At 41.9% G+C, this 23779-nt stretch overlaps 1 protein-coding gene across 2 annotated transcripts in view; it reads left to right on the forward strand.

Annotated features, from left to right (window-relative positions):
• The window catches only part of Spred2 (sprouty related EVH1 domain containing 2), a 119959-nt gene that overhangs the window by 82367 nt on the left and 13813 nt on the right, over positions 1-23779 (forward strand). For both annotated transcript variants that reach the window (XM_046422791.2, XM_046422801.2), the window contains 3 exons: positions 5228-5405; positions 14428-14596; positions 17258-17322. In XM_046422791.2, coding sequence (XP_046278747.1) covers positions 5228-5405; positions 14428-14596; positions 17258-17322 — 412 coding nt within the window. The remainder of the gene's footprint in view (positions 1-5227; positions 5406-14427; positions 14597-17257; positions 17323-23779) is intronic.

Genomic DNA, 23779 nt, shown 5'->3' on the forward strand with positions numbered 1-23779 from the left:
ACCTGTCTGCTTCCTTTGTTTATTTCTGTAACTTGTCCTTCAAATTTGGAGAAAACTTACAACATAAATGCTGAGATATTTTAAAACTTCTCCTTGGGGCTGCTAGTTTTGAAATTGTTCTTTCTTTGCCTTCCTCTCCTGACACAGGTTGTTACTTGCCTCTTTTTCATATTGAGTGACCATACCACACACACACACACACAAAAAAAAAAAACCTGCATGTTGGAAACATAAAGCTTTTCCTTAAATGGAAAAATCTCTAGTTCAGTCAATTTATTCATAAACCAGCCAAAGAATATGCTGTTGTTTGAGTGGTAGTCAAACACCATTGGTGATGACACTGGTTGTTTGGGGCTGTTCTGGTCGGGTTCAGACCCTGGCTCTGCACAGCTGGTGTTGGGGCCTGCCTCTGGAGCCTCCCCATGTCCCCACCAGGCCACCGTGCAGCAGTTGCCAGTTTCAGCAACACGTTGTGGTGGTTATTTTTGACAATGGTAGCATGTTTTGAAAATGTTTCTAAGGCATCCCGGCAGCCTTCTCCTTGCACAAATTTAAAAAACCAATCTGTCCTTGCCCTTCCGGCCCATCCTCCCCAAACAAACCCCTGCATCTGTTTTAAACAGATGTTGTTTAATTCTTTCCAGAAAGAGGGGGAGGGAAGGTGGGAAGGGAGTTTTCCTCTCTTCTACCTTTTGGTAGTAGAGTTCATTGTCCTTGCTCTCTGGGGTGGGGAGTGAGGTGCCCGAGTAACGTCAGTCAGTGCTCCATGGATGGGAAGCCATTGGCCAGCGGCCATGCAGCTGGACCACGCAGACAGCCCTCTCAGCTCTCAGTGCAACACCTCACCCGTGGCCTGGTTTTAAATAACCAGATGCCAGAGTTGTTGCCAGTGGAGACCAAAGGGGCTTCTTCCCGCCCGCCCCAAACTCCCTACCTCACCCCACACAGAAGTCTATGCTCTGGGGAAGGCCCTGCTGGGAGGAATCGAGGCAAGAAGCTGCCACAGAGCACAAGCAGAGGCACAGGTAGCCTTTGTGGTCTGGAAGCAGAGGGTGGGGTATTTATAAAAATCTCTAATAAATGTGTTATTTGGGGAAATAAGTTTGTGGGACTAACAAGTAATGCAAGCCTCTCTTTTTCAAGTTTGCTTCATCCCCTCAAAGGGAGAACAGCCCCCAACTACAGCACGTACAAAGTCAAACCATATTTTAACAGGAGGTGTATAGAGTTTCAGTTCTTTCAGCTCACGTTGGCCATTTCCTGGGGAGATGAACAGATAGTACACTCATCAAAGATTTGAGACAGCTGTGTTGTACACTGGAGGATTTTTAAATCCTAGGTACCCTTAGTTTTTCTGGAATTAAGGGGGTGAAGGGGAAAAAATGAATGTTCTCCAAAGTTGTTCATATGCAACTAATCTGAATACATTATCAAATATTCTTATCTCTAGGATCTCGAAGTAGTGCATGCACAACCTGTGATTTTTGCATGTATTTCTACATGTGCAATTTGTCCATTTACTTGTTAACTAAAGTATTGTGGTTCGTAAGCAAATGAGTACTGAATACTTTCTTTTTCTTTTTTTTAAACAAGGATTCTGTTAACTACAAATACATTTTTTTCTTTCTTCCTTTTTTTTTTTTTTTCCCCCCTTCAATACCAGGGATTGAACCCAGGAGTGCTTAACCACTGAGCCATATCCCCGGTCCTTTTTTATATTTTATTTAGAGACAGGGTCTCACTGAGTTACTTAGGGCCTCAGCCTCCAGAGCTGCTGGGATTACAGGAGTGCACCACTGTGCCCGGCTTACAAAATGCATTCCTTAAAACCTGTTTTATTGTGTATGTCACCTATTCATTTCATAGTCTATTAACATATCTCATTCTAAGCTCCAGGGATATTACAGTGAACAAAAGGGCAAAGTCCTTGCTCTTAAGAAGTTCACATCCTAGTAGCCAGACAGATACAGGCCAGGCAGGGTGAGAAGATGTAAGATGTTTTATGTAGGATGGACAGGGAAGTCTTCTCTAATGAAACAATTTCCAGCAGAGAACTGAATCATGTAAGGGAATGAGTCTAGTTGTGTAGGGGAGAAGGGTGGGGAATGTTGGTTTGGTTTGGTTTGTTTTTTTGTAGTACTGGGAATTGAATCCAGGGCTGCTCTACCACTGAGCTAATCCCCAGCCCTTTTTATTTTTTATTTTGAGACAGAGTCAAACTAAACTGTCCAAGCTGGCCTTGTACTTGTGATCCTCTTGCCTAGCCTCCCAAGTCTCTGTGAGATGACAGGTGTGCACCACTGTGGCCGGCAGGAAAACAGGTTTTAAGAAGCAGGGATAAATAGCCAGTGCAGTGTCCCTGAGGCATGAGTGTGGCCAGTGGGACTGAAGTGGAATAAGCAATGGCCGCATTTTGGCTTTTCTCAAAATGATCTAGGAAGCTGCTGGAGGATTTGAATAGAGTCACAATCTAATCTATTTTCTGGGAAATCAGGCACACGTGGAAGTAAAGATTCCAATTAGGAAGCAGTTGTGATAATCTCAGTGCAAAGTGATGGCAGGTATGTTGGGCAGTGTCAGTGGAGGTGGTAAAAAGTGTCTTTGGTATAATTGGAAGGGAGAATCAAAAGAGTGGGAGCATACTAGAATGAAGAGTTTGATCTGATACATATTGATTGCGATGCCTGTGAAACACCCAAGCAGAGAACTCAGAACTCACTAAGAGCTTCCTCCAGAAGAGGCCTGGATGGAAATGCAAATGAGGACACTGTTAGCATAGAGTAGGTAACTGGAGAAGTTGGCCCCTACGTGGATTGGGGATGGTTTAGGCACCAGGGATGGTTTAGGCACCATGAAGGAGGAGAGGCAGAGAGTACCAGTACCTGGTAGGCATGATGGTGGGTGCAAGGGCAGGGTCTCTACTGACTGCATCTGGCTTCTCAGTGAAACAGGCAAGCTCATCCATCATCTGAGAGCAAGGGAAAGGAGGCCAGTTAAAAGTCATCTTGGAGACAGAGTGGACAGCTGTAGCAGGATGCCAGTTAACAGATGATCACGACTTTAAAACAAGGCTTGTTTTAAAGCACAGTAGAGGGAGTGTTCCCCACACCATGTGCGGCAGCGTGGGTTGGAGCATGGAGTAGGTAGGTGGTAGGACTTAACCAGGTCAGGTTGTGTCAGGCAATCACGATGAGGAGAGAGAAAGCACAGGTGTTAAGGTTGTGTGCTGAGGAGTGTCACGGTAGATATCGGAGCTGAAGTTGGGTAGAGAATCAAAGTGAGAACATGAGGAATGCTGAGCAGGAGAAGGGCCTCAAAGGTGGCGGTAAGAACAGGCTGCGATGCCAGGTGATCACTGGAGTCTGGAGGGAGCTACAGAGTAAGGGGGTGATGGCCGGAAAGTGGGCTGCTTAAAATTGAGGCAGGGAAGTGGTGTAGACACTGGCGATAAAGTCAAGGGTTGACCTGAGTGTGGGGCACTGGTTGGGTACAGGATGGAGTCATTGGATGGAAAGAATCCCAGAAGCTAAGAGGCCAAGGAATTGGAAGGATGCTCATAATCAGTGATAAGACAACCAAGAATCATGGCAGGATAGTGGTAGGGAAGAGGAAGGACAGTGAGCCTGGTTGCCAGCCTTTTCAGGGATGAGAGGTTAAGGGGTGACCCAGAATTGTGGGTGGAAGAAGAGCATGGTCAGGTGTATGAGCTGCAGATGAACCCAGAGGAGGGCGAGGAGCCTGCAGCTCTGCTGAGTCTCTACCCCATGTGTGGGCTTGGAGGAGCCATGCTGCAGAGAGCAGCCTGGGAGACCGAGCCACAGAGGACCTTTCACTTCATTCAGGTTAATAAAGCAAAAGGAATATTCATGAAATACCTAGAGTACTCAAATTCACAGGGACACAAAGTACAGATGATGGTTGGTGGGGGCTGTCTGTGGAGGGAGGAGAGAATGGGGAGTAAGTGTTTTCACAGATACAAAGTTTTGGTTTGGGATAATGAAAGCGCTCTGGAGATGATGGGTGGTGGTTGAGGGTTGCCCGGGGGTGCAAATGTACTTAATACCACGGAAATGTACACTTAAAATGGTAAATTTTGTACAGTAGGTACAGTTTATACAATTTTTTAAAAACCAAAGGAATGGTCAGAGGAGAAGATGAGGAAGTTAGAGGTTATTGGATTTAAGGCCCATGAACTTGGTGGAGGAGGGCAGCTGGGTCACAAGGGAGGTGGAGCCACGTGGGGTCATGGAAATCCAAGCGACTTGTCTTTGGGTGAGGAGGTGAGCAGGAATGTGCAGCTGAGGGATGTCTCTGTCCTGCTGATGGTGGGACCAGGCTCCTTCTGAGATAGGGGACAGCCTTCCCTGGGGCCCAAGGCACAAGAGGGTTCTCTGTTACTCTGCATCTTTGTTTCCTAGAATCTAGCATAGCATCTGGCATACATAAGCTCTGAATATATGATTGAATAAAAAATGAATTCTATCCAAGGAAAGAAAACATCAAGTGAGAATTTAATGGCCTTGCTGAAAATCCAAATAAATTTCCCCAAAAAGTGATGAAGAATGAAAACAAAACTGGGATTGGTCTCTGAAGGAGAAAGGATTGTTGGCAAATGTGCAAAAGAACTTATTGCAAAATCAAAGTTCTAGAATGGAAAAAAATAAAACTATAAATAAGAGCCTACAATTGTGTAAAGGATATCTTGAATTAAAATATTTCCCCATCTGTATAAATGTTTCATGCAGAATTTGTGATTTGGAAGTGGACTATCTTATTCTTGTGCTAAATAAGAAAATAATTAGCTTCATAAAGTGTTAATAAGACTTGCCTTTCATTATAAACTAAGTTTACAGTGAATATCCTCTTAAGTTATTAAGTTTGTCTTTCCAACTTACAAATAGTTACCAAAATATAGAGATTGGCTCACTTATTTTTAATATTTATGCCCTGAAACTGGAGAATGAGATGCTTTGAATACTTCTTCAGAGACTCACAAGTAGTTGTTAATCACTTAGGTGTCTTTTTTTAAGGTACTTCTATGTTGAGTTGATGTGTTTTGTGTTTTCGCTAAAAAATCTTGAGATGGGTTGCCTCTCAAGATTATTACCAGGCACAGATTTTCTCTTAAGTCCAGAGAAGTGCTGGCTGGTGGTCATCTTGCATTGTGAAACATGTTCTGCAGCTACCAGACCATTGTCATGCCCCATTCTTCTTGTTGTCGTTTTAGTGACAGCTATATTGTGCGTGTCAAGGCTGTGGTTATGACCAGAGATGACTCCAGCGGGGGATGGTTCCCACAGGAAGGAGGCGGGATCAGTCGCGTCGGGGTCTGTAAGGTCATGCACCCCGAAGGCAATGGACGAAGCGGCTTTCTCATCCATGGTGAACGACAGAAAGACAAACTGGTAATGGCAGACATGCAACTGTGGGTTAAATTAGCAATGACTGATTTCTTTACGTGACATCATAGCGCTCTTCACTTAACTTTTTTTTTTTTTTTTTAATTTTTTTTTCTCTGACTTCAAACTCTTGCAAAAAACTTGAAAAGTTAGAATTCTGGAGCTGCTGTCAAATTTTAAAACATAACCCTCCATTTGCAGTAAAGGCTCTTGACCACACACCCATATTGTGTAACTCAGATGATACGGAACCTTGAAGCCAGAGTTTTCAAAATGTAGAGTTTATTCATGGAGCTTACCCTTGCATTTGGAAAGTAGAAATTATTTAAGAATGCAAAGGCACAGAGAAAATGTCTTCTGACATTTGGCTCCTTCTAAACAAGTGTTTATCTAAAAGATACCATAGCTTTTATTTCATAAGTAATGAGTAAAGCTTGTTTGGAAAAGAAGTAACAGAAAAGTAGTGGTATCACACTTCTGTAAATAATTATGCATGCTTATAAATAAATACTTGGGAGAGGGATGATTACTTCCCAAGAATGGATGATTGGTAGTTCTTAACACGCAGGGTGGTGAAGGAGCTGGGATGACCAGGTCTGTTATGATACAATTTATAACAGGAAGGAAAAATAGAATGTCCAGTCTATTTTCAGTTAATGGCCCTAAACATGGAAGACTACTCCTATCTGTATCTGATCGTGGTGTGTATATTCAGAAACCAACAGATGATTCGGAATGTGCAGGATTGTACAGGATTTCACAGAGAATGCAGACGGCGCAAGAATATGTCGGTCTTACGTTTGAGACCCTTTATAGCGGCATCTGTTGAGTTTCATGTGTTAGATGTACAAATTTAATCTTCTTTTGCAACCACTTCTTAGAGTTTAAAAAAATCACACAGTAGATAAAACAATTTGTAAATGTTACATATGGATTAACAGAAATGCCATTTTCACACTTGATTCATTTCTGAAAATTGAAAGGGAGGATATAGCTAATTTTAAGAAGTATTTACGTAGGAAGTTCCCTACATAATAGTCAGATGAAGAAAACATTCTTATTTACGAAATTTGGGGAATAAAGGCAGTATAATCACACGACCAACAAAAAGTGATAAAACTGTCATTTATCTAGCATTTACCATCTGCTGAGTACCATGTTAATCTTTTGGCTAGGTTGTACCACTGTATGCTTACAACAGTCATTATGACTGAAGATATTAGGATTTAGAATGATTCTACATTGTTGGTGACCCATTTTGTGAACCACAATCCAGTATTTGATACCCCATCACGATGACCAAGACCAAACCAGAGTCACACCTTCAGCCCATTGATGTAGTTTTTTCCCTTGCACAGATTTTTATTTTTGCAAAACTCTCATCATATTTTGTGATCAGTTATATGTCTCATTTACTTTGCCCAAGCATTCTCATAATAGATTTTCTGAACCAGGTGCAGTGGTGCATGCTTGTAGTGCCAGTGTCTTCAGGAGGCTGGGGCAGGAGGATCAATGACAAGTTCTAAGAAAACCTGAGCATCTTAGTGAGACTTTGACTCAAAATAATTTTTTTTTTTTAAAGACTGGGAATTAGCACAGAGGTCGAATTCTTCTGGGTTCAGTTTCCAGTACCAAAAAGGGAAAAAAGAAAAAAAGGAAATTTTGGAGGGACTGAAGGTGTGTAGCTCAGTAGTAGAGCACTTTTTGTCTGAAGAAAAAGAAGGGACAGAAGGAAGGAAATAAATTTTCCACGTTGCTGATATCAGTGTGATGTTCTTTTATTTACTTGGCCATCTCCTTAGTGTTGAAAACTAAAGTTCTTTCCTTTCTGCCTACTCTGAAGAGACACCTACCTGCATTTTCCATATTTATTACTTTTGGGGGATAATTTGGAGAAGTCAATTATGTGTGCAGGGGGCTACTGCTAGCATACGAAAATTTCCTTTTAACACATAGAAAGTCATATATTTTAAATCCTTATCACTTTGATAGAATAGCAGTGGTAGCTTATGGTACATAATGAGCTCAAACAATTTTCTCTTTGTTACAAACAGTTGTGACTGTGAATTATCTATTAATGTATGTCCTTTGCATACTTTTCTATTGGGATCTTGTTTTTCTCCTTGATATCTGTGCTCTCTTGTATAATAAAGATCTAATCTTCATTTGACATACTTCAAATATAATTTTATAATCTGTTGCTTTGTTTATTTTAGTCGGTATTTTTTTTCTACAAAATTTTAATAGAAAAAATTTTCACTCACCTTCTTTTTGTTTTTAGTTGTTCTGGGTTAACAAATTATCTTATGTGGCTGGAGCTCTTGCTTAATATGCACAAGGCCCTGGGTTTGATCCCCAGCACCTGGGGTAGGGGTGGGGGAACCTACTGGTGTGAAGGGTTAATGACATTTAGGTATATTTTTTCATGGAATTTCATGGTTTGTCATAGACTGTTTCAACCTAAACGGCCATTTTTTTTTTTTTTTTAATTTTTTATTGTGGGTTGTTCAAAACATTACAAATTTCTTGACATATCATATTCCACACTTTGATTCTAGTGGGTTATGAACTCCCACCTTCACCCCATACACAAATTGCAGATTCACATCAGTTACACATCCATTGATTTACAAATTGCCATACTAGTGTCTGTTGTGCTCCGCTGCCTTTCCCATCCTCCACCCTCCCCCCTCCCCACCTCTCCCCTCCCCTCCCCTCCTCTCTCTCTACCCCCTCCACTGTATAACCCTGAGGGTCTCCTTCCATTACCGTGCAATTTCCCTTCTCTCTCCCTTTCCCTCCCACCTCTCATCCCTGTTAAATGTTAATCTTCTTCTCCTGTTCTTCGTCCCTACTCTGTTCTTAGTTACTTTCCTTATATCAAAGAAGACATTTGGCATTTGTTTTTTAGGGATTGGCTAGCTTCACTTAGCATAATCTGCTCTAATGCCATCCATTTCCCTGTAAATTCTATGATTTTGTCATTTTTTAATGCAGAGTAATACTCCATTGTGTATAAATGCCACATTTTTTTTATCCATTCGTCTATTGAAGGGCATCTAGGTTGGTTCCACAGTCTTGCTATTGTGAACTGTGCTGCTATGAACATCGATGTAGCAGTGTCCCTGTAGCATGCTCTTTTTAGGTCTTTAGGGAATAGACCAAGAAGGGGAATAGCTGGGTCAAATGGTGGCTCCATTCCCAGCTTTCCAAGAAATCTCCATACTGCTTTCCAAATTGGCTGCACCAATCTGCAGTCCCACCAGCAATGTACAAGTGTACCCTTTTCCCCACATCCTCGCCAGCACTTGTTGTTGTTTGACTTCATAATGGCTGCCAATCTTACTGGAGTGAGATGGTATCTTAGGGTGGTTTTGATTTGCATTTCTCTGACAGCTAGAGATGTTGAGCATTTTTTCATGTACTTGTTGATTGACTGTATGTCCTCCTCTGAGAAGTGTCTGTTCAGGTCCTTGGCCCATTTGTTGATTGGGTTGTTTGTTCTCTTATTGTCTAATTTTTTGAGTTCTTTGTATACTCTGGATATTAGGGCTCTATCTGAAGTGTGAGGAGTAAAGATTTGTTCCCAGGATGTAGGCTCCCTATTTACCTCTCTTATTGCCTAAACGGCCATTTAGATTGTCTAACCCAGCCCCTTAATTTTACAATACATTTATGAACTTGTATCTTGTTTTTAATATTTATTTTTTAGTTTTAGGTGGACACAATATCTTTATTTTATTTTTATGTGGTGCTGAGGATCAAACCCAGTGCCTCACGCATGCTAGGCGAGCAGACTACCACTGAGCCACAACCCCAGCCCCCTGAACTTGTATCTTACCTGTGACTTGTACATTATAGTTACAAGGTTTTATTATTTTTTCAAGGCTCTTAGTATGCACGGCATCATTAAACTCTTGCAACATTCCAAAGGAAGAAGATATTGTAGTGGGGGACTCAGTGCTTCAAGATGTGGTCCCCTTCCTTGGTTGAAGGCGTGCATTCAGTGTCTGAACCAACACTTGGAACCATTTCTTTGTCAGAGCCCGATGGGGCAGTTCCAGTCCTCTGTTCCCCCTGGACTTGCGGACCAGCTTCTGTTTGTTGCTGTTGCACGTTGTGCTATCCTAAATGCAGGTGGCATTCCCTCTGCCACCATGTCTCCCCATCCCTCTTCTTTAGTGTATGACTAACTTCTAGGCTCCAGCTATCCACTGACACACACCTGTGTACTTGGTTGCACTCTCACCTCTCCAGCCCTCCCCATGAGGGGTATGGATTCCTGTTCCCACAGCGCGTACACACACACACACATACTCACCACACACACACACCTTCAGAGACTCAGTGACCCCTCCCTTGGCCTTCTGCACTTCTGCAGAGCAGCATTTCTGCCCACTGGTGGACAGAGGCCCGCAGGGAGCTCTGCACTAAGAGATGGAATGGTGAGAGAGAGTGGAGGCCATTATTAGGACATGGAGGGTAGATGGATCAGAATTCCCAGTTTGCCCGCCAAGGCATGAAGTGCTCTTTCTGACTGAAACAGTGTTGTGGATGGACACTCCAATGTTGTCCAGTTTTAGGTCTCAGTGTATTGTGAAGGGGTTTTGTGGTTGTTGGTTTTAGTTACATATTGGCGCTTGTGAGTTTAACTGTCATTATTTCTGTGGGAAACAGGTGTGTTCCAGAGGCCCAGTCCCAAATACTAATTCGGATCATTTTTATAAGCTGAGGACAAGAAAATTTTCCTGAGAAATTTTATGTGAGTTAGGACTTTTTGAGTTGAGTATTACTTTAGATGAATTAGAGGAGTTTACTCCTTAATCCCATGAGAAACCACTTTATAAAGACAAATCACAAAATATAGAGTTGATTGATCCCTCCAGTGACTACCCATGTATAAGTTGGTGAACATTCTCATAAAATGTTGTGGGGGAATTTGAGCCAGCAAAGCTCTTTGAAAGACAATTTGGCGGGATTTTATTTTTTTATTTATACATACATACATGCGTACTCGGGATTGAACTTTACCACTGAGCTATACCCCTAGCCCTTTTTATTTTTTGAGACATGATCTTGCTAAGTTGCTAAGGCTGGCCTTGTACTTGAGATCCTTCTGTCTTAGCCTGTTGGGCATGTGCCAACACACCTGATTGAGATTTTAATTTTAAACCTACATAACTTTTTAACCTAGCACTTCACTAGTATCTGGCTGAGTAGACAAGAGCCGAATTCTCATATCTACTCCTGCTTTTTAATCTGTTCTAATATGTCATTTTGGCTATATGATAACATATGCTAGAAAAGGGAGTCATATTTAAAGAGCCCTGTCAGATAATTATATATATTCTTCTTTGATACTACATCAAAACTCAACCTATTGCAGTTTCTTAAATGTGGAATCTGGAACCATTGATAGGAATTTTTTATTCTCTTATATTAAAATCCTTTGGTTTTGCTGGGCATGGTGGCGCATACCTGTAATCCCCATGGCTCAAGTGGCTAAAGCAGGAGGATTGCAAGTTCAAAGCCAGCCTCAGCAACTTGGAGAGACCCTGTCTCAAAATAAAATGTTTAAAAAACTCCTGGGGATGTGAATCAGTGGTTAAGCACCCCAGAGTTCAATCCCTGGTGTATCTTTTGCTCTGGATTTTTCACTCATGTCTGATTTGGTAACATGATGCATTAGTCATCTGGAAAATAATGGTTTACTGAGTTCAGCAGATCTTCCAATTGTTGACACATTTTATCCTACAATATCAAAAAATTACATTTCTTAATATCACCAATGATCTTATTAGAACACTATTTAAGATTGGGAAGCTGTCCAAAATTATGATTTTCACTTAGAAGTTCAAATTTTATTATTGGCAACAAATACCTCAAGTTGTTTTCCTTGAAGTGACAAGCTCACTTTGTTCATTTTCAAGAAAATGTCTGCCAGATTCCCAAGTATGATTAACCACGATTGGTCTGTCATTCTTTGAATAAAAACAGAAGTCCAAGAAATAAGCAGTTAGTTCAACTCTCAACCAAACCAGTCACATAAGTACTTGACTCAGTCATCCATAAGCAGAAGAGAAAAGGCAATTATAAATACTCTTTCCTTTTCCAACTGTGCATATGTGCAAAGCCAGGTTTTCTTCATATTCTTCAACCAAAGCAGCACATTGTAGCAGGTGGAATGCAGAAGCTGATGAAAGAATCCAATTGTGTGTTCTTCCCATTTCATCACATAAAATAAAGTGCATGTGTATGCAAAGGTTAAGATGTAGTGAAATAACTTTTGCTGCTTCGTTAAGGACATTCTTGAGCAAAACTATCATTTCTTACTTAGACCATATGATGACGAAGAAGGAATCTAATGGCTTTGATACAGTTGGGTGGTGCTACCATGCTATCTTGATTCATGCAACTGCCCAGCAATGACACCCACCACAAGCAGAAATGTCAACACAGTGAAAAAGGCAAAAGTGTCTTACGATGATAAAAAGAGTTTTCCCATCTTGGAAAGGGTCTGCAGATGGGGGAGGCTCCAAAGGACCTGCAGACTAAACTCTGAAAACCTTTAATGTATAAGGATGTAGGTTGTGGTGTTTGTCTATAAAAGTGACCAGTTGCAAATTACCTAAATGTTCATGAAAAAATGTAATACATCCACACTGAGGAAATACCACACAGCCATTGGAGAGAACCATTATTACCTTCCTATATCTCTTAAGACGTTGTGTTGTTGTGGGTTTTTTTTGGTGCTGGTGATTGAACCTAGGGCCTTGAACATGCTAATAAGCACATACGCTACTACTGAGCAACAGCCCAGTCCCTAAAGTTTTAAGGAAAATAAAAAGCAAGTTGTGGACAGTTTATAGGTGTGGCTGCATTTAAACACACACACAAACTGCTGTGTATATCTGAAGAAGACAGCAAGGGAACTAGGTGTTACTCACCATAATGACAATGGGGTGACACTAGAAATGGAGAGGCCTGAAGGTGAGGCAGGAGAAAAGCAAGCAGGAGGTTCCTGTGTTCATCTAAATCACTTTTAACTCTTTACAATGTCTATTTCCTGTGTCTGTTTTTTTTAAAAACTCCAACAAGAATATCTGTTGTAAAGATGAATGCATCTGAACTTTTTTCGTTTTTGCTGTTAAACTTAGCTACATAAAGATATTAATTTGCTTAAGAGGACATCATAAGATAGTATCTAATTTCTCTATCACCTAATTTAAGTGGACAAACCTTGTTTTACTTAAAATTTTCTAAGAAAATATGCATTGGGAATAATTTTTAAAGTTAGTGTCAACTAGAGACTAATTTTTTCACCCTAAAAATATGGAAAAAGAGTCTGTGTTTTTACAAAAAGTTTATTTTGAGACTTTCAATTGAGACTATTAAATTCTAAAATAGATAACATTTGTTAGTTAAAGCCTTGGTTATTTGGATTTCCCCAATTTAGAATGGGGCTGGGCTGACATTTAATCATTGCACTATTCTTAGGGGGAAATGGCCATAATTAGCAGTTTAATCATAAATAGAATCGGGTGAGTGGACTGTTGTCTTCTTTCAATACATTGTTGTAAAGTTAACTGCTTTGGGCCGCTAATGTGTGCCAACTTGAATATTATTTTTATTTCTTTACCAACTTCAGGAATGTTTATTAGGCAGCATTTAATTTCTTTTTGCTGTGAGGTATTCTTGAATTTCTACTCATTTGAACACATTGCTTATTTAAATTTATACTAATTCGAACAGGCTTGTACTTTTGCCATTCATTTAGTCTAAATTAACAAGATCACATTGTGTTAATTGCAGAGCTTTGCCAGAACAAGATCAAGGCTATTAAAACTCAGCAAAATCATTATGATGTTTATAGTGAAGGAATAGATATTGTGAATAGTTTGGTTTTATCCTGAATAAAGAATGAAGTTTATAGTCACATGATTGCAGTCCTGCTTGTTTTCTATAAAATACAGTATTAAAAATACAATACTAGTTTCTTTATAACACCATTCTAGACACAGGGTGTTACTTTATGATACATCTTGAAATATTTATATTTAGGGGGAACAAGATCAATGCAAGTGAGGCTATTAGAATGATGTGAAGTCAGATGCCCAAGGGTGAAGGCAACAAGGATGAGTACAGACTACAGCCTCGTGTGATGTGCCCTGAGGAATGAGTGCGGCCCTGTTAAGTTTCTCATTTATTCAGTGTTTTCAGAGCATGTTCTTGTCTCCTTGATAACTTTGGTGTTATTTCCGCCTTAGAGATAAAAAGATGGAGGGACTTGATCTAGAGAGGAAAAGATCAGTCAAGGTTGTAGCTCAGCAAAAGCCAGTTCTGAAACTAGATGGTTAGAAATGTGGAGATTGTTCTAGTAATCTAGATGTAACGTTAACAGTCCCAGATCAGGATGGCAGCAGCTGAAATGGGGTTGATAGAAAAGATACCGGAGACATGAAATGGACTTGGTGATCAAACGTATCGGGGAAGAGAGAAAGCAGAGCGGCAAAGGCGACCGACCACAGAGATTCGGAGCTGGAGAGAGTGAGCAGAGAAGGGTTGGCATTGCCAGATGTAGGCACTTAGGAGGAAACCAGTGGCAGAAATTTCAGAATGACTGATTTTCAGCTTGTTGGATTTAAGAGTCGTGGGAGCCACCGAATAAGTCAGAGGAGGGAAAGCTGAGAGCCATTAGTACAAAGGCCACAACATGGGGCCGATCAAAGACCTGGGTCTCACTGGTGCTCCACAGTGAGGACAGGGGGAGAAGAATCTGTGAGATGGAGAGGAACGTGGTGAAAGGACAGCCAGGACAGGAAAGCTCACAAGAGCCAAGGGCCAGGGGCAGCAATGATGAGGTGGTCAGTAAGCAACAAAGTGTCCTCCCTGGTAGAAAGGCGCCCGGTGGAGGCACAGGTGGAAGGTCTGGGTTAGCACTGGCAATGGTTCTCCTGTTAGACTTCTGTAGCCAGACACCATCGTGGCTGCTCCATGAGTAACCAGCCTGTGTGTTTCCATCCTTCAGGTGGTGCTGGAATGCTATGTAAGAAAGGACTTGGTCTACACCAAAGCCAATCCAACGTTTCATCATTGGAAGGTCGATAATAGGAAGTTTGGACTTACCTTCCAAAGCCCTGCTGACGCTCGAGCCTTTGACAGGGGAGTGAGGAAAGCAATTGAAGACCTCATAGAAGGTATCAAACTTGTCACTGGGCCTTTAGTGGGTCTGTGGAAAGTTTCCAGATTCTTTTTCATTCCAGTGGCCTGCCATCATATATTTATAGTTTCTTTGCAGGAGGGTTTGGGGGCCAGTTGATGCCAAAACTTTCAGAGCTTCCAAGGAGAATAATTAAAGTGACAATGCAGAGGAAAGGAGATAGATTTCAGAGAAGGGAGTAATCCTGATTGGTTTTTGGACTGTGCTCTGAAGCTGGAAGCAGGCACTCCAGATGTCCATGTGAATGGATTTTTTACTGTTTTTTTTCCTCCTTGTCCTGACTATTAAAAAGACTTTAGTCTGGTCTGTCTTGGCTCAGAAGTAGAGAATGCATTCTGGTGGACCCAGCTTACACCAGGTCTGTCCACTATTCCAAAATCAAAGCCTGGAGTGAACAGTGGCCACTGAAAAGGAAAGGGATCTGTCACTCCCCAGGTCCTTGGTTTGGTGTAGGCCGTTCTTTGTAGATGGTGTATGTAGGCAGGGTTAGGGTTGTAGCTCATTGGTAGAGTGCTTGCCTAGCATGTGTGAGGCACTGGGCTCAATTCTCAGCATCACATATAAAGAAATAAATAAAGGTCCATTGACAACTAAAAATATATTTTTTAAAAAGAGAGAATGATGGACTTCGTTTAAAAAAAAGAAAAAGTAAATGGTGTAGGCATTGTTACATCTGATTCTGGCCTGGAAGAGCCTTGGGCCGTCAACTCTCATGATGACCATGGCTACAGTCCCCAGGTGCAGATGGACAAATTTTTGTGTTTCAGATTCAATTATCTAATCAGACAATTAAAGGTGCTACAGCCAGAGCCCTCTGAAGAAGTATCAAGCAACATGTTAATACCAGATTTAGAACTGGGGGAATTGAATCACAAAAGAATATATATATTGCTTGCTTAAGAAATGGAACTGTTCTGAAGTATTGATTGTGAATGAGGGAGAAAAAATGCAAGTCTTGGAAATCATTTAACATTTAACAGCTAAGACAATTCTAGCTACAACATGAATCAATTAATGAAAACCATGAGTTGGCCAAAAAGAGATTAAAAACCAGGGTTTACAATGTTAAGTGGCAGATATTTTAGATGTTGATATTAAATATAGCTTTTCAATGTTTGCGGAGAATCAAGCTCTGTATTATTGATAGAAGTTTGCGTTGTATCCATGGACTTTAATCACTGAAGTTACATACAGGATTTGATTCTCACACTGGAATTTTTTGTGTGTGCACACACTACCTAGCTGTTCTCTCGTAAACTAGAACTTTAAAAACTAAGTCATTCTGTGATGGAATAAGCTGGGGTTTCTGACAGAAGCCTTAATTTTGACCTGCAAAAGCAAAGGAAACTCACCTGCCCATTGCCTGGATATCTTCTAAGAACATGGCTCCCACAGTTGGGATTTAGAGGACAGTAACTGAATTTGGAACTGGAAGTGCAAACATTCAAGCTGTTTAATCAGATCTTCCTCAGTGGTGGATGAAAAGACTTACCAAAGCGAAATCCTGTCTCCGCAGTAAGATTGTGGCAGGTCTGACTTGCAGGGAGTCCTAGTTCAGTGCTTTCCTCCCTCCACTACTGGGACCTTGAGGTCCCTACAGAGGCTGGACTTACTGAATGCCCCTCAGAGAAGTAGTCAGGTTCTCCTTTCCCCTCCATAGTGCTTCTTTATGTATCTGTTCTTTAGCAGCCAGTGTAGAAGTTTGAGAGATTAACTGAGAACAGTTCACAAAGTTAATGTAGGGAGCATCGGGCAAGAAGTAGTTAAGAATAAGTTAAAAGCATTTAATTCAGCTAGGCGCAGTGATGCATACCTATAATCCCAATGACTTGGGAGTCTGAGGTAGAAGGATTGTAAGTTTGAGACCAGCCTCAACTAGATCCTGTCTCAAAATAGAAAATAAAAAGACTGTGGTTATAGCTCAGTGGTAAAGCACCCCTGGGTTCAATCCCCAGTATAACAAAAAAAAAAAAAAAAAAAGAGGCACTAATTCCCCAGTAATTGGTTTCTGTTAGTGATTCATAAACAAAAAGGATGGAGCATACTATAGTGACACAGCCACATCAATATTTATAGCAGCTCAATTCACAATAGCTAAAATATGGAGCTAACCTAGATGCCCTTCAACAGATGAATGGACAAAGAAAATGTATACATGCAAAATGGAATATTGCTCAGCCATAAAGAAGAATGAAATTATGGCATTTGCCAGTAAATTATCTGAAGTCTTCAAAGGCAATCCTAAAAAACCAAAGTCTGAATGTTCTCTCTGATATGCGAGTGCTAACACACAATAAGGGGGAACTAGAAGTTCATTGGATTAGACAAAGGGGAATGAAGGGGGGGGGGAATAGGAAAGACACTGGAATGAGTCACACCTAACTTTCCTATGTTCATTTCTGAATGGATAACAGGTGCAACTCCACATCATGGACAACCCCAAGAATGGGAAGTCATGCTGCATGTATTCATAATATGTCAAACTCTGCTATCATGTATACCTAAAAAGAACACTAAAAAAAAATGAAGGGAAAAGGATGAAATGTGGTTTTATTAAAGTGCAATTTTTAAGTTTTAAGTGATTGAATTTAGTTTATACTCTTTGGAGACACGTTTTTATTACCTTTTTCTCTTTTAGGCTCGACAACATCATCTTCCACTATTCATAATGAGGCCGAGCTTGGTGATGATGACGTTTTCACAGTAAGCTTCCTTTGCCCCTTTCTGTCCACATTAGGTGATGACTAAGAACAAAAAGGTTCTCTGTCATTGCCAGAGACACCTTACAGTGAGGCATCAACTGTTTTTGGGTGGGTGCCGTCAGGTATCTCTATCTTGTATCAGTTTCCTGAGCACTGGGTTCGCCCCTCGCTCCTGTGTGGCTGTACTCTGCTACACAGCACTGCAGTGACAACTCTCCCAGATCCAGAGTCCTTAAGGCTTCTTTGAAATCTAGAGTGATGTGCTGGGATTGTAGCTCAGTGGTAGAGTGCTCCCCTACCATGCATGAGGCACTGGGTTCGATCCTCAGCACCACATAAATGTAAAATAAAGATATGGTGTCCACCTAAAACTAAAAAATAAATATTAAAAAGAAAAAAGAAATCTAGAGTGACCGTCTGCTTTGGTTTGCTAGGACAGTCCTGGTCTTAGCACCCAGAGTCTTAGTCCTGTGGAACACCTCAGTCCAGGCAAACCAAGACAGTTGGGCCCCTGCTTGGAATCTTCTGTTAACACCCTCCCTGGAGAGGAAAAGCCTGAAGTCCCCCTTTTCATTGAGTAATTCAGCATCTGATAAGAAAGGCCTGGAGGCTGAGCTGAGGACAGTGTGCTGGGGAGGAAGGGGCTTCCATGTTGTGACACAGTTTGACTTAATGAGATGTAACTGGAGATTTGATTTCTCAGCTTGCATCTTCATTTAAATCCTGGGCTTCTAGCAGTTAATTAACAAGTAATTCATTGCCTACCTACTGTGAGCTTAGGAAAGCAAATTGCTTTAGGGCAGCATTTTCAAACTCAGGGCCTTGACCCACAATAAAAAAATGCGTGACCCAGGACACACTCTTCAATGGATACCTAAAAGCAAATCACGCTTCATGCTCTGCATTCCAGTTTTTTTTTCTTTCTTTTTTTTTTTTTTTTAGTTATGAAACTTATTTTAAACTGAGAAAAATTTGAAGAATAACATAATGAATACCTTTGTGCCCTCTACCTGGATTTAGCAATTGTAAATTCTGGCACATTGGCTTGATTTGTCCCAATATGTGTAATTACATATGTGTGCATGTGAGCCCACGTGCACAATTTTTTTTGCTATACTTTCCACTCAATTTTGTAAACCTAAAACTGACCCCAAAAAAGACCAATGAAGATATGTTTTTTAAAAACAATAAGGCATTTCCCTGTACAACCACAACACCATTACGATCTCTTAAGAAAGTTAATAGGAATTTCATAATTTTATCTCATGTCTACTTCATTGTTACCCAGTTCTCCCAAGACTATCTTTTGTAAGCTGATTTTTATTCCATATTTTTAAATATTGGGTGCAACCTATTGAACTTGTTTCCCAGGGCACTCAAAGTTTGCAGCTGGAGATATAAAAGACACTGCTTGGGGGCCACAGTGGTGTATAACCCAAGGTTCCAACGCGACAGGAGGTTAACAGGGTAGTTTGCAGAGAGGGGCTAGACCCCCAGGAGGCCTGGAAGCTGCAGGCTGTGGACAGCAGTCTGGTCTAGAGATGAAGGGTTGGTGTGGGCTCAGAAAAGACCTCACTGGGAGATAAACCTCCCGTGGCATCTGAGCAGGGTTCTGGAAGGGGCTTCACAGCTAGGGAGCCAGAGGGGCAGAGGCAGAAGCAGGGATGTGGGCGGTGAGTTGCCTGAGCGTTGTGCATCCCAGCCCGATGTGAACAGAGCGTGCGTGGGGGTTTCAGGAAATGAACTCCGTGGTCCTTCCTTGGAGCGACTGGTGTGATGTGGCTCTGAACAGGCTTCCTCCAGTGCTCTGAGCAGATCCTCTCAACAGTTGGCATGTTGCTTACATCTGTTCTTTTGTCACGTTTCGGGAGACAAACAACAGCAGGCGGGTTAAAAGGTGGCTTCCTGTGCTCCAGAGCAAAACTGTCCTTTGCAGCTGCTTCCCAGCTACCTGCCAGAAGTGATTTATGGAATCGGGAGAGGGTGAGAGGGAAAGGAATGATGGAAGCCAGAATCCCTCCTGGTTTTGTCCTTTAATCCACAGGGGATCCACAGAGCACAGAATGCCTGGGGGAAAAAAAAAAAAAAGTTTAGAAACAGCCCTGCTGCTTCCAGATGTTTGGAAACTCACTGGAGAAGGAGCTCTGTTTAATGAAGTGCCTTGCACATAGGTCCCCCTGTCTATGGTCAACTGCCCTCATTTCCATTTGTTTACAAACAAGGACCTATTTATAATGGGACCTCCCTTCCCCAGGAAGAGCCCTGTCTTTATGAACCACACCCTAGGAAAGTGGGGGGGGGGGGCTTATATGCCAGGTTCCCATTCTTTCAGAGTTCCCTGTGGCCAGACTTTCTATCCCCAAATAGTAAATAAGTCTGAAGCCTAGAGCCAAGGAAATGAGCGACTGCTTTATCTGCTGTGTAGTCTACAGCTTCCCGAGTCTTGTTGTGTCCTGAGACTTAATAATTGGAAGACAGATGTTTAGAGCTTGGAACTCATTTATCAAAGAAAGGGTATAAATAATGATAAGACCTGCTCCAACTTATGACGGACCAGAATCATGATCATTTTCCAAGAGAACAGCCCGTGAATGGGAAAACTTTAGAGTTGTAACTCGAGAAACCAGGAATAGACCTTTTGTGTTTCTGCCACTGGAGCCAGAGGTTATTTTGTTTCAGGAGATTCCTTGGGACTAGGAGGAAAACAGGATATTGTGGACAATATGTGGATGCACAAGAGTATCAGCATTCCTTGATGTCCTACTGGGGGAGTGCTGTGGTTGGATATGGTGTGAGCATGTCCCCTGAGAGCTCACATATTGGAAGCCCAGTCCCCAGTGTGGCCATGTTAGGGAACAGTGAAACCTGATGGGAGGTATTTAGGTCATCGTGGGCACTGAGAGTAATTTGGTTTCTGTAGGACCCCTGATAGTTTGTATAAAACAGTAAGTCTGACCCCTCCCCAGACTCTCCGCCTTCTCCTTTTGCCGTGAGATCTCTGGCATATGCTCCCACCTTTATTTTTATTTTATATATATATATATATATATATATATAAAGTTGTAGATGGACACAATGCCTTTATTTTATTTATTTATATTTATGTGCTGCTCAGGATCAAAACCAGTGAGTGCCTTACATGTGCTAGGAAAGGGCTATACCACTGAGCTACAACCCCAGCCCACTCCCTCCATTTTTGAAATGCCACCTGCAGTGTTGCCCTCACCAGAGCCAAGCTGCTTCTAGTGCTGTGCTCTTGATCCTCCAGAACTGTAAGCTAAATAAACCTCTTTTCTTTATAAATTAGACAGCCTCAGGTATTCCATTTTAGCAATGGCAAACAAACTAACACAGGGAATAAACCTAGAGGAAGGGGCTCTCCACTCTGCTCCCTAATGAAGGGGTTGAATGGACTGGGGCACTCACGAAGTGAGTGTGCTCACGCCTTTCCAACTCTTATGGTCAGTCCCAAGCCAGCTTGTCCCCCTCACTTCTCAGGATAGAAAAACAAGTTGCATTCCTAAAAGAAAATGTCCAGCCCAGGCGCTTTGTGGCCAATGGCCAGCACTGTTTCCTCTGAGGGCCAGATTGTAAGCAGGTCATTTGTCGTTGAGTCTCTATAAGCTGGTGAAACTTCACTCTGTGGGTGTTCAACGAATGGAGAATCTGAACCCCGGATATAGTGAATCACAATCCTAAGTTTTTAGAATTTATGTATTTGCTTTAGTGTGATCCTCAGGTTTGTTTAGAGTGGATGGTTTTGAGGGCTTCTCTGTGGGTTCATGTGGTGATCTTTAGCTGTTTTCTGTCCGTCTGTGGTTGGGATTGGAGCCCCCTGCCAGCACTGGCGCTCACCATGACCCTGGGGCCGCTCAGGCTTCTTGTCCCCCCAACTCCTTTCTCCCTCTGCCCCAGTCGTCCCTTCACAGGTCTCTCCGCTCGCTGGGGGCCTCGGTTATAATGGGGGGTCCAACTGAGCACAAACACCTAGGGAGCAAAGATCTGTTTTGTGTGATTACAGGAGGGCACTTCACTGTCCGGGTTATTTAGTACCTATTTATAAGCTGAATAATGTAAAGAAGATAAAACAAAAAAGAAGCTAGCATTCTGTGACAGGGGAGTTTTTGATATTTGCGAAGAATTGCCTTGCCTCCCCCCACCCCCTTCAGAGCTGGGAAACTTGAGAGACAGAGCCCAAAAGCCCCGGAGCCGGTTGCCTCTGTTGTCCTTTGGTAAATGGACAACTGGCATGTCTAGGGGGGCCCAGTAGACTTGTGCTCCCAACACTTAGCTCTGTAGATGAGCTGAGTCAGTTGCTCCCCAGCTTAGGCTGAATTCCAGATCCCTGCAGTTGGGGATCATGAGGCAAGAGGGTTTGAGGCTGGCCAAGAAGAGAGTTGTTGAAGATGGTGGGAGAGAGAGAACGTGGGCTATAGAGAACTCTGAACACTCTGAATTTGGTGGCCATCTTTATTATCCAAATCCCTATTGCTAAGGTTTGGTCCATTAAAATCTGGCTATTTATCACTATAGATTCTTTTGAAATGTTACCAGCATCTTCGTAGAGAGGATAATTTTGAAATACTCTCGGGGGGATGCAGCTGCGGTATATGCATACTTCTAGAGCAGGCTAATCCAGAATCACGGTCAAGTACTCTTGCTGTTTCAGCTGTCCTTGTGCCGAGTGGCCAGACTCTGGCTCTCAAGCTGAGGATTAGGGAAATAGTTGCTTTAAGGGAAGATTCTTGAGGGTGTATAGTCAAGGCTTCATCTTCCATAATAAGAAGTCCTTAAATAATATCTAAATCTGAAAGGCAGGAAATAGTAATGCAACTATGGCATTTTAAAAATGAAGACAGATGCCAAAAGAAAGAGCCACAAGAATTGGAAGTGAATTTCTCTGGGGAATGAGAAGCTGAGATGACAGAGGTGGGATGAGGGGCTGCTGTTTGATGTATCAAATGCCAGACTGTAGATGAGTTCTTGTTGGTTTGTTTTTTTTTTTTTTTTTTTTTGTTGTTTGTTTGTTTTTTGTTTTTTAAGAAAGGAAGAAAGAATGAGAGGGGTTTTCTCTGGGGGGTGGGTGGCAAGAGAGGAGGAAGGATGGAGAGGCTCACCTGAGTTACAGCATCCTCATGCCCCCGATCTCAGGGTTCAGAGAGACTTGAGAGACTCCACAGGTTGTGTTCTGTGGCTCTGGGCACTTTTTAGTGGCTATCACTGTCTTCTCTGCTCACTGTTAGGAAGCCGTATAGTCATGCCCGTCTACTCCCCACATTGTGGTTGCGGAAATCCTCTGGTACTCGGTCATAGTATCACTGAGCCTGGTGGTGCACACCTGTACTCTCAGTGACTTAGGAGGAGGCCGAGGCAGGAGGATCACAAGGTCCTGGGCAGCCTCAGCAACTTAGCAAAACTGTTTTAAAATAAAAATATAAAAAGGGCTAGGGATGTAGCTCAGTGATAGAGCACCCCTGGGTTCAGTCCCCAGTACCGCCAAGGTTATTTGTAATACCTAAACACAATGTAGGTGCTATGTAAATATTTATACTACATTGTTCAGGGGAATAATGGCAAGAAAAAATGTCTATATACATTCGATACAGATGTCCTTTTTTTCCCTAAATATTTTTGGTCTGCAGTTGGTTGGATCCATGGATGTGGACCCCATAGATATAGTGGGTCTGTTACATGGCCACCAGGTACATAATGGCATTAAAGTAAACATTAAAATGACATTTTAATTTAACATTAAAATGACATTAAAGGTAGAACCACTGGCAGGAGCTAGCTGGAAATGTTTGGTTTGCTGAGAGGCAAGGAGAGCCACAGACATGTCAAGGCCTTAGAATTTAGAAAGGATGGTGAGTTTGTCTGCTCTAGCCTCCTTCCTTCTGACATTCCCTTTGATAACTTTATTTATGAATAAAACCTGATTTTGTTAAATTTTGTTAAATGGATTTTATATAGAGTTGTACAAGCAGCGAGGAGTCAGGAGTGACTGACTGGCCTAAGGTCCCACAGCAGGTTCTTGGTGAGGGAACCACCAACATCACCTACCAACTTTCTTAATTGAATAGTTACCTGTATGATATTTCAGCTGTTCCATTTTTAAAACAAAAATCAAATGCAAGAGTTATATTAGAGAGTTTTCTTGGTTGGATACAAGTTGGAACGGGGACAGATAAGAGATAAACGTGTTCTGTCGGCCTGTTCCTATGATGGACCCATTGCAGGGAATGTTTTACTTCCAAGATCCCTAAAATGGCTACTCATAGCTGGACCACAGGAAGTTCTGCCATATGTAAGATTTTTAGGTTTCCCCACCTTCTAGGTTTTCACCAGCAAGTCCTTCTCAACCAGAATTTCTTTGGGGGGTTGGGGGGAATAGGTACCAGGGATTGAACTCAGGGGCACTTGACCACTGAACCACATCCCCAGCCCTATTTTGTATTTTA

This window comes from Marmota monax, unplaced genomic scaffold (assembly GCF_021218885.2).
Source record: "Marmota monax isolate L192 unplaced genomic scaffold, Marmota_monax_Labrador192_F-V1.1 WCK01_AAM20220418_F8-fsc00015, whole genome shotgun sequence".
In the NCBI taxonomy this organism is placed as follows: Eukaryota; Metazoa; Chordata; class Mammalia; order Rodentia; family Sciuridae; genus Marmota; species Marmota monax.